A 12,481-nucleotide genomic window follows, 5' to 3' on the forward strand; every position below is an offset into this window, starting at 1 on the left:
TCCAATATTGAAATGTCAACATTGCAATGAATCTATCTAATACAGAATAGTAGCAACTAGTTATGAAACATCAAACCTATTTCATTTTAAAAGACCTAATATCAAATTGTTAACTTTAAAATTAGAAGTTATAATAATTTACTTCAAAATTCCTATTCCATACTAGCTATATTATAACCTTAAATAGCTTATATTACATCATGGAATATCTTCTAATTAATCCTAACAAATAACATTTCAAAAAAAAACTACACTATTTCTCAAAATTAAACAAATCTATTACTAGTGTAAATAACAACTAAGTCTAAACTATCCTAAATTAAAATCATCTTAATACTAATCTAACTATTAATTTCTAACCAAGCATTAAACTTACTTACTTTAAAACATTATATATATATATTAATTAAATTAACACTAACTATCATTAAGCACATACTAACTAATAGTGCTAACCTAACTACACTCACACATTAATCAAACAATTATATAAATGAAAATATAATCTATACTAAGGATATAACAACTAAATTAGTTCAAATAAAATTAAAACTATTCTAACTAAACCTCAAATTTAAAACAACTTAAACTAACTGAAATCTAATAATCTAAACTATACAACTAACCTAATTACTAACTAACTTACTAACATAATACAAATGACCCTACTAACAAACCTACACCCCCCCTCCTACCCTAGTCCTAGACCTACTTTTCCCCCCCTACACCCCCCCCCATGCCAAGTGGACAGCTTAGACCCCAGTTCCCAAGAGTCTGCACACTACCCAAGGGCCTGCGCATGTAGTCCTATCCCCTACATCTGCCACACATTGGATCACGTGTGAGGAAGAGTGAGATGTTGGGGTGGGGGTGGGTGAAAAGTGCAGAGGGGTATAAATTTTGTTTTGACACTTCACCACCTCCACAAGCCAAACATGACCCCACGTCATCGCAGGGTTAAGATGATGAGTGGGGGGAAGTATAAAAAGGGTTTTGTCACAATTGAAGTGTTTTAAAAAAAAAATCTCATGCCCTCCCTCAAGAGATTCGACCTCTGTACTTGCTAACAGGTGGTTGGGAGTTTTATTTTTTTTGTTTTAAAAATTTCTATATGATTCGACTTGTATCATGCCTCAAATCTCTAAGTCCTATGGAATTAAATGCCAAAAGTTTTATAGTTGGGATGTTGAATTTAAAAGCATTATCATATATATATTTAGATGTTATATGTTCAAATTTATTTAAGTCATTTTTTTTAATGAATTAGCAATGATTTTTGATTTGCAATTCAACGAGAATATCTCATAGAATATTCTCTGTGACATGGGAAAATTTAAGACTTCTCCATACATTTTCCAGAGAGGGTTTTTAGACCTGGAGATGCAGAATTTGGAAACCAATTTCTTTTTGCCAAGAGCTAGCATTTTTTCTTGCTAAGTTCATTGTTATGCAAGATGAGTCTAAACATTTCTAGAGGTAATATGGAGTTCCTATGAACAAGCACACTAATACAAAAGGATGCAAAGGATTATAATTCTCTTTTCTACTATAGCTCATGTTAATTCAATCATCTAAAAACAAGAATGTATGTTTAATATATAGTCATCATATAACAAGGTATGTATTCTTTCTTATTTATTTAAATTCAAGGAAATTCAAAACATCTTAATCAAATTAATCTTGTTCTTTATGAAACTTAACAAGGAATTATGATCCTATATTCAGAATTCAAAAAGGTGATGAATAATTCTTATCAAATTTAATTGCATTACTAATGAAGCTTAACAATGAATGTGCTAGCTTGGTGATCACAACGTAGGATTATTATTACATGTTAATGTTCAAAACATTGAATTGAAACTTCAACACATCCATTGCCTTTCATTATCATAATTGAAACTCAGTATTTCCCAATTCAAGACATTAACTATCATTCTAATTTCTCACATACATATGCCAAAATTTGGAACCACATGAGACCATTGCAAGGAGAATTTCATAATCTTTTCTTTGCTCTATTATTCATCCTAGTTCAAAGCTCCGTTGGGAAAGAACCAGTAAGAAAACCCGATGTCTTTGCCATTACATGGAATTCAATTACAACTTATATAATATTACAATTCAATGAGTTTTCTTCAAGGCTTTCACAAGAGAACTTTTATCAAATTCTTCATTGCATCAAGGGAAAACATGGAAAAGACAAGAACCAACATGGAGGTAAACAACACAAGGAGATAAGCAATTTAAGCATGCATTCCCAACCCGGTTGCACAATAGGTCCAACAATGAACCAATATAGGGGAAAGGTGGATTTTCTCAATAGGAGAAGTCAATCACCATACTATCACATAGCCCTTTCGGGGCTAAAACTTCAAGAACTTCCATTCTTTTACAAGGCCCTTTCGAGGCTATATCCACAAGGATTTTCATTTTTTTTTTTTTCACATTCAAGAATTCTCAATAACAACAAGGTATGAGATGACAAGTTGGGGCCCATACACCCTACCCTTTTTCCCTCCTCTCACCATGAGAGGAGACTCTGCACTATTGAGGTCCAACTAAGGCCCTTTCCCCAAACATGGCCACTTCTTCCCTATCCAAGGGTGAGTGTTGCCAAAAACATCCCCGTGAAAACCTCTCAAAAACAATCAAAACATCAAGAAAGTATATGAATGACATCAAAAGAAAACAAGGTAAAATCCCTCCCAAATCCACCCCCAACACACAAGCAAGAAATGCATAACTACACAAAGTCTCAAACATGATTCAAGCAAGATTCAAAACATGAACACACATAAAGAACCATTCAAGGAGTAAAGAACTCCTACCTTCATAGAAGAGTTATGGCAATGGTGGTTTGAGGAGAGCTTCCTTTTTTTCCTTCAATCTTCAAACTTCCTCCAAAACCAGAGGATTGGGTGACAAAAACCAAAACTACTCCCAAAATGCCTCTAAGTATGGCCCTTAACTCAACTAGGCTTCAAGTAACTCAAGATGGAGGTTTGGTTTCACTAACTCAAGTAGAGAACAACCCATTTTTGAAATCATCCTAGAATAGGGTTTTTGAGTGACCCTAAAAGTCAACCAAGGAGGCTAAAGGGTTGAAAAGTACTCCACACCCATACCCTTACCCATAGGGTACTTAAATTTGATATTTTTAGGCCTTTAAAGACTTATTAGGAACAATTAAAAGCTAGGAGAATAGTAAGACCAATTTACAATCTTTAAAGAATTACAATACAAAGTTAACACAAGATCAACAAGTAATTTAGCTCTGCCTCTCCATTGAGTTGTCTCGGCTAATTTTCCTACACACTCATTGCACACATCAGCAGATCCAAAAACCACATGCATAATGTGAATTACATATTAGAGGAATTATATAAATTAAAGCATCTATTTCCTAATAAATAGTTGTTTATCTAATTCCACTCATATTTCTAACCCTTCGACTTGCATAACCAAAAGTGTTAGTGTTGCATACATTTTCTTCATCATTATACATATTTATAAGCATTAAATGACAAAATCAGATAACTGGAGTAAAGCATCACACATCATAAAATAGCATAAAAATGTTCAGTGTATCCAATAATGATTTGACATAACAAGGCATGAGTATCAAAATAATAATGTATCATCGGTGCAAGGATGGGTCGGGGCGAGGCCTCACAATTAAAAGCAACAATATAATCAATACACACCCCATCTAGAATGCATCCAATCAGATGAACATTATGCAAATGATTTCAAAACTGATAAACTCATGAAAAGGAGACAGAAAAATAGTAACACAAATTTTGGTGTAAATATCCCTTTGTATTATCCTTCTTGCTATCTAATACAATAACCAATAGGAACTCAGTAAGGAACCTAGAGAATCATACTGACTGTGGATTTCTATTTGTTATCAGAAAAAATATCTCTGAAAATAAACTCAGAACAACCACATATGACTGGACTGAATGTACTTTCATAGAATAACTAAAGACATACCAAATTTTTCAAACCATCACAATGCCCTGAAAATTCACTTATATAGGCATGAGTTGCAACAAGCAATAGGAAAATCCAATTTATAGGTGTCCTTTACACAAGAGACGTGAGACACCTATTAGAAAAGACAAAACTACAAACACTAAAAATACATGTAGATCAAATATTCCTTTGCGGGTCCCTTTCTGTTACATGTTGTTATTCTGATTTGGATGCAACTCTGATTCCTTCATGTATGCAACTGCTAAGCTCACCAATGATGAAGTCTATTCTGAAGATTGGAAACTAATCTCAACCCATGGGTTTCATCATCATTATTATGTACTATGGGAGTCACTCTTACCTGTCACTATTCTTTGGTTATACTAGTATCCTAGGGTAATGGGATTGTCACTTAATATGAAGCATAAGAGCTTTAGAGGCAATGTCACTATCAAATATAAAAAAATGATCATTTTATGCTTCCTTGGCCTTATTTGCATTCAAAACGATTCCTCTACCAAAATATGTCCATCTTTTGAAAAGAAAGACATGCATTAACAAAAAGTAAGAGTAACTATATGGATAAAACCCATGAATTATAAATCTTCTTCACCCTCTCCAAAAACTTTGCACATGGCTCTATATATCTCTACTACCCTGGTATTGAAGTATACTTTCTTGAAAATTTCTTTAGAGAATGATGTTATTGTTGTCAGGATTCTAATCTTTCCAAGTTCACCCTTTGCTCTTTTCACTACCTTAGTGGCTCGATCACAGCTCTTTACCACAGTCTCAAGGAGATCATAATGTTGCAGTTGATGAAATCCAACTCCGAAGACACCCAAGATCACCTGCATGCAAAAATCTGTCAAAGAGAAGCCAAGGAAGGAAGAACATGGAGCAAGGGAAAAACCCTAAGCAGACATGAGAGAGAAAATATGCAAACACAATAAAATATGTATTTACAATGGAATGTGATGTTGTTATGAAAATACAATGAGGGAGCCTGAGTATAAAGAGCTCCAAGAATCTCCTAGAACAAGCTAGAAGACGCTAGGAGATAAGTGTGACAACTAAGCATACATCCACATAAGGTGGAAAGTCTTCGAACAAGGTGAGAGGATAAGTATGACTTAGGAGAGAACAAACACTTGTATTGTCAACAACTTATAACTAACTCCTAGACTACAACTAATAAATGAAATGCATTTACCTAAGTAAGCTTAAGTAAATAGAATAAATAATTAGTAAATTAATTATTTACTCTAACACCCCCCCTTAAGTGCAACTTAGGGAAATGCCTTAAACTCACAAAACTAAAATGAAATGCAGAATGGGTCTTGGCAACAAGGCCATGTTACATACCCATGAGCAATACAAAGAGATGAAAACTCTGAAAACGGGGAAAAGAGAGAAAACCACGTGGGAAAAACCCTCCCCCAAAAAGAGGTAAAAACCTAGTGAAGAACTAAAGAGCCCTTCAACTAAGGAAATGTCCCCTAAAACAGGAACAAGGAATGATCATGAAGAGCATCACTGAAGCATGAAGAAGCTGCAAATCTACCATCTAAAAGAAAATTGCTAATCTGAAGAACCTCCATGGAAGAAGAAGGCACGAACTAAGCATATCTATATGGTAGATGATCCATCTCACTGAAATGCATAGGTAGCCAGCCACTGCAATTGCCTTATACATAGGATTAACCATTGAATACATAGTTCACACTATTGAACGATCGAACCAAAGATGCATTAGAACAATAGCATAACCCCCCCTTAATGTAGACAGGGTGTGGTGATAGGCAACTGAGAAGGTGTGCCAGAGTCTCCTGCAGACAAGCCAAGAACGACGAGAGAGGGAAAGAGGTATAGACACCTATAAAAACATGATCACGTTGATGCTACATGGGGCTAATGTCATGGAAGGGACACTCACTTGACAAAGGGAGAATGCCTAAAACAGCAAACAACTATCCCCCCCATGGTGCTTTATAAAAAAAGTGCATGTACAACTAACTCAAAACAACGTTCATGACCCTCGAAATGCAAAAGTGGCACTTTATCTCAGTGTGATACATTAAAGTGCTTCAAAATGATAGCTACAATGATCAAAACCAAAAACAAGCTGCAACAAAACATAGTATAGCCCAAAACAAAGGATCCCATACCAAGAAAACAATCCTCAAACCTAAAACACGCAAGATATCCACCATGGAACAAAAATGCTAAAACAATGATAGAAAGAGCATGGGATAGAGTCTGAAGGAAACGATAGCATTTCTGAAAAGTAGATAGAACCAGCTTTTCAGAAATATAACATTTTCAAAAAATGGGTAAGGGATGCAAAATAAAAGTTTGTTGGAATCAAAAACACAACTTCGGACTTCAACTAAAAGAATAGGCAATAAAAAAGCATCAAAACCTAAAAATACGTACACCAATGTCTCTGTCTCGAAACTAGGTTTTCGGTGCTTCTTTCGGATCGGAAAAATATTGGCCAAAAAATGCAAGTAGGTCAAAAAGGACCTTGGAGAGGTACAAGGGGATGATGCAGGTGATGTCATGCTGACGTCAATAGAACATGGCGTAAAATTTGACAGCTTGAAGGCCTTTGCCACAAAAAAGAATACCACGTGGCAGAATGCTTAAATGGTTGGGTTAACGTGGCAAGTCCATGTGGAAAACTACCATGTGGCACCCTGGCCACGTGTCACCCTAGCACTCGGCCAAGTGGCAAGTGACTATGTTGACTGTGTTGTGACTGTGCAAGTGGACCAGGAGCAGAAAGCAAGCACTGCACCAACAGATGGACGAGCAGAGTGGCAGAAATAGGCTGAGCTGCCAGCGAAAAAACCTGAGGGCATCGCCATGGAGAGCTGAGGACGGGTGGTGGCCGAGCTATGGCGGCCATGGGGTGGCACTACCGGCTGCAGCCACTGCGGGTTGCTCATGGGTGGCACAACGAGGGCCTCCAGTGGCATGCTTAAACTAAAAAAAATTATATATATTTTTTGCAAATTCGTCTATCCAATCCATACGAAAGCCCTGCAAGAAAACAATTTTTGCTTCTCGGAGCTCTATCTCCAAAATCGACAAGTTTTATATGAAACCTGATTGCAAATGGCCTTCTAGATCCAATGGCAATGTCTTTTTGGGCCCAATGTGCTCCAAAAAAATGTTGTTCTCCTAATTTGAAGAAAAAATGCACAAACAAACTAGGGTTTGTGACTTCAAATCACAACTTCAAAAATCCTTCAACAAAGCAGCAGCAAGGAGGCTTTGCTACCATGTTGGAGTTGATGAAATCTAATTCTGAAGATGCCCAAGATCACCTGCATGCAAAAATCTGTCAAAGGGAAACCAAGGAAGGAAGAGTGTGGAGCAAGGGAAAAGCCCTAAACAAACATGAGAGACAACTAAATATGCAAACACAAAAAAATATGTATTTACAATATGCTAAAAATGAGATATTGATACAATGAGAGAGCTCGAATATAAAGAGCTCAAGGAATCTCCTAGAACAAGCTAGAAGAGGCTAGGCGATAAGTGTGACAACTAAGCATACATCCACATGAGGTGGAAAGTCCTCAAACAAGGTGAGAGGATAAGTATGACTTAGGAGAGAACAAACTCCCATATTGTCAGCAACTTATAACTAACTCCTAGACTACAACTAATAAACAAAATGCATTTACCTAAGTAAGCTTAAGTAAATAGAATAAATAATCAATAATTAATAATTAATTATTAATTGTTAATTGTTAATTATTTATTCGATGGTTTGTTAGTGTGAGCTATGTATTCAGTGGTTGATCCTATATACAAGGCGATTGCAGTTGCTGGCTACCTATGCATTTCGGTGAGATGGATCATCTACCATATAGACATGCTCAATTCATGCCTTCTTCTTCCATGAAGGTTCTTCAAATCAGAAATTTTCTTTCACATGGAAAATTTTGTGGCTTCTTCATGCTTCATTGATGCTCTTCATGATCACTCCTTGTTCCTATTTTAGGGGACATTCCCCTAGTTGGAGGCTTCTTCAAGTCTTTACTAGGTTCTTACCTCTTTTTGGGGGAGGGTTTTTCCCAGGTGGTTTTCTCTCTTTCCCTATTTTTAGAGGTTGCATCTTTTGCATTTGTACATGGGTACCTAACATGGCCTTGTGCTGGGACCCATTCTGCATTTCTACATTTCTTAGTTTTGTCAGCTTAAGGCATTTCCCTGAGTTGCACTTAAGGAGCTGTGTTAAAGTAAATAATTTATTATTTATTATTTATTCTAACATATAATCCACAAAAACACCTGGGATTACTAGTCTTCCTCAGTCAAAATTCCATATACTAGCTAGTGGAGTAAACAACTTCCTCTCTGCAACCCATCTTTTGAGAAAATTTAAATCAGTTTGTGAGATATCAACATCCCAAACCCAATTTCCTTCATTAAGCAATCCCCCTACTATCCACAACCTAAGATTTTATGAGTCCATTAGAGGCATTCGTTGACTATACTTGTAGGACTGGAGCACAACAGAAATTATGGTGTGGCTACTTAATTGAAGTTTTTTCTTATTCTTTTTTGCAATGAACAAATTACTACACACACTGTCCAAATACAATCTTCTCATTAATTTCTTTTGCTCATAAAAGGCTTGAAATCTTTATTCGCATAAGGTGGGACTGCAAAAATCTTCTGTGTTATACTCAATTTTTTTTTTACACATGTGAAGCTTTCATATCAAATAAATACATAGAGAAGCACCACCTTTTTTTTTTTAAATCTGCGTTGTCGATCTTAACAAATCCTATGATCAAGGGATACAGGAAAAGGTGACAAGTTGGTCAATCAATCCAATGAGGAAAAGCCATGAATATAGCTCCCTTCCTGGTGGCATCTCTGTTTGGACCCACTGGCAACTAAGGACACGTGTCAACAAGTCGCTACCTCACTATACATAATAGAACAATCACTTTGCCATAGCAAAGTAATGAGAGTCTATGATTTGATCTTGATCATGTTGATGACACGCAACTATGTTGCTCAAAAGAATAGTGGTGGGCCCCATATTCGCTATCTTTTTGTACGTATCCTCTAGGCAACTTTCCATAGGAAGATAGTGACGGTTGTTGATCTGAAATCAATCCCAGGGTAAAGAAACTCCATGAACTTCTTAATATGAGGTGGGTCCCATATTTGCTATCTTGCATGGAGTAAACCACACACTTCTTCTTCATGGTGAGATAGTGAGAATCATTGATCTTAGCTTGCTCTGACAATCAAAATCCCCCTGCGTTTTATGAATGCAGGCAGGTCTAGAAGACTAATGATGTGATAAATTCTACATAGCTGGTGAATGAGAAAACAATATTCTAATTCCAGTCATCTTTCCACATTGCTTAGGTTCCACCATATGCTCATTTTATAGCAATTTTCTATATTGCTAACAGTGAGAGGCCTAGATTTTTTGATTAGCGAGGTAGTGAGCTCCAGTGACTTAACAAAACTCAGTGCTAAAAAACAAAACCATGTCACATCACAGTTACCTACTTAGTAGTTCTGACATGGCAATGATATCATCATTTAATGTGCCACTTGGGACTCTTAATGACCACTGGGAAGTTTGACGACTATCATGACATGGGTTTCAAGGTTGATCGCTACCTCGCTATTGGCAAGAAACTTGAACTTCCTGACTGCAAAGACACGAGTACCAGAGCCAAAAATATTCCTTGGATCCCTGGTTACTTTTCCAGCTTAGGGAGCAAAACAAAGTTCACATGATTAAAAACCAATGCGAAACATTTTCGATCACCACCTCCATTTATCCGGGTACCGTAGCTTAGTTTGATGATAGTCGCTATGTCGTGATGGTCACTTAACTCACATTTTATCATAATGACAAAGTGACATCCCTCAATCTTGCCACAATCAAGAGGTGCTCCTTAAAAGGAAAAGAGATGCAGGGTGCAAAATCTAAAGAACATAAAGGAATATTAAAAAAGTTTACATCTAAGTTTTTTTTTTTTTTTTTTTTTAAACACAGATTACCTAGGCTTCAGTTAAGGTATTATACAGGTTCTGTTGAGAGACAAACCTTGAGAATTTAATAGATTTCAACAACACATGAATCAGGGCATGACTAAGGTATCCTAAAATTATGAAAATTATGAAGAATGAAAACCCTAGTCTGCAAAATGCAAAGACCTAAACAAATTTTTCACGAAAATTTTAGACTTTTTCTATACAATGAAAAATCAGACCAACAGGATGAGTGCTCTAGTAAATAATCTTAATAATATCAAGATTTTGTACATGAAACCAATATATGAAAGGATGTGAAACATATATGACACATTATGGTCTCAAAAGAAAGGCTATGAATGTATCATTATTGAGTATGAAATTAATCAACCTTGACACCTAAGGCTGGGTTGGACTATCAATGTGTCTAGAAGACGCTACTTATTACCTCCTCCCCATGATCGTATTAGTGATACCCTAATGTACTCAAGAAATATGGATTGTAAATTTTAATCTTTGTTTAGTTTGATAAAGTATATCTATTATACATAGATACATGTGTATTCTCCCTTGATGTACCTCTTTAAAAGAAAGAAAATAAAAGAAAAAAAGTGTTGGTTTTGTTTTGCCCTATTAACTCTAGGGCATGACATTCTGGTATCAAAGTGATTGGTTACAACACTAGAGCCTAACACATTACGCTTAATTTATTAAAACTAAAACTTTTGTGTAGGATACTTATTGTTACTTGTAACGGTAGTTAGAGGGCTAGTGGCCCTAGAGGTGTATGAGTGGCATCTGGAGGGGCCGGACATAAAATTGGTGGGCCTCCACCCAAGCAGCCTCAAGATCTTAATGAACTCTTTACAACCATTCATAATATTATCGAGGTAGTGTAGGAGAGGATGCTACCTGTAATTCCACAGCCCATATAGCAAGGATTAGGGGAACATAGAGCTGATAATAGAGAAAGAAGCAGGAGTGCCCACCTAGGGATGCAAAGGGACTAGGTGACTAGGAAGAGGCCTCAGTTCATCAATTTGATCCACCACTATCAACATATCTAGAAGATGTTAGGTATTACCTCCTACCCATGATCATATTAGTGATACCTAATGTAGTCAAGAAACATGGATTGTAAGTTTTTATATATATTTAGTTCAATAAAGTATATCTATTATACATAGATACATGTGTATTGTCCCTTGATGTACCTCTTTAAAAATATATATATTAATTTGCTGGTTGTGTTTTTCTCAGTTAACTTTAGGGCATGACAAGGTTTCCATACCAAGAGATAGATGGTTAAGACCACTTGGATATGAAATCAATGATGATGGAGCATCTGCTACAATCACAACACTCCTAACAAAGGAGATTGACAAAAGTGCAAAAATATTTGGCAATTATGATGTGATGAAGTCAAACATTGAAATGGAATTAAAAATTGCCTCCACACTTAAGAAGAAAGATAAGTTGCTAAAGAAGCTAAAGGCTAAATTTGGTGAAGGAGCATGTGAGGAAGAAGATGAAGAGGAAGAGCAAGAACAAACCTAAGGGTGTTCCCTTTCTTATAGTTGTTTGTTGTGATGAGCCTGCTCCGTGATTGTTGATGTCCTTATTTTTCCTTGAGCTTCCTGAGTGTCTACATCCTTTGATTGACTCCTTGTTTCTCCAAGTTATCATTTTTCTCACTAGTGGTACCTTCTGTAACTATTGGTCCTTTTGGCATCAATCTCAAGATTGTCATTTTGTGCTCTTTCTACTCATAACTTTCAATACTTCCTCTATCAATATTAAAGACTAAGTAGTGAGATTCAGTTGACCTAAACTATTCTTTTGTATTGCAGATTTGCTAACCATAGCCTTTTTAGATGTATCTACTTCCTTATGTTTCGTTTGATAGTGTTGTTGGATTTTTCTGGACTTCTGTTCTCTTCACTTGATTGTCTTCCTCTTCTGATTCATCTTTCCTCTCTATAATATCTTCAATTTTAATTTCCTCCTCTATTTATTTCTTGTCATTTTCTCTACTTGTGGCTCTGAGTAGTTCACTTACAGAAAATACATCTTTAAAATTTGAGGTTCCTCCTTTCTTAATTGCTTTAGTCTACTCCTTTTCCAGTTCTTCAATCCAAATTTCTTCGATATTTTGTAGTAAAAAGGGTTTTCCATTAACTAGTGTCATAGTTATTAATACCTTTGTTTTAAATACTTTTTGGAATTTGTCCATCCAAACTTCTAAATTGTTCACCAATAGATCAAGACACAACTCCTATAAAACTTGTTTCCACAATTATTTTACCTCTCATATTTGTTGAATTTCATCTAGCCATTAGAGTAGTGTATAACTCATGTGGTACGAAGTCCTTTATATCTTCCAAATATTTCCATGCTTCTTTGAAATATTTTATGATTGAATCCTCAATCATTCTCTTATCTTTTTTGATCAATTTTTCAAATAATTCAGTATGCATCCTAC

The 12,481-nt window shown here is 35.8% G+C and overlaps 1 protein-coding gene across 2 annotated transcripts in view; it reads right to left on the reverse strand.

The window, feature by feature from the left end:
- LOC149536336 (uncharacterized) overlaps positions 1-12,481 on the reverse strand; it is a 176,011-nt gene that overhangs the window by 117,779 nt on the left and 45,751 nt on the right. Inside the window, exon 2 of one of the 2 annotated variants that reach the window (XM_089804680.1) lies at positions 1,995-4,829. The exons of the other annotated variant lie outside the window; for it this stretch is intronic. Within the exon in view, the coding sequence (XP_089660806.1) occupies positions 4,780-4,829 (50 nt within the window). The 3' untranslated portion in view covers positions 1,995-4,779. Of the gene's footprint in view, positions 1-1,994; positions 4,830-12,481 lie in introns of those variants that run through there. 2 annotated transcript variants of the gene reach the window in all.

Source organism: Cupressus sempervirens, chromosome 10, assembly GCF_028749045.1.
Source record: "Cupressus sempervirens isolate cs-2001-9-10 chromosome 10, ASM2874904v1, whole genome shotgun sequence".
NCBI classification, from domain to species: domain Eukaryota; kingdom Viridiplantae; phylum Streptophyta; class Pinopsida; order Cupressales; family Cupressaceae; genus Cupressus; species Cupressus sempervirens.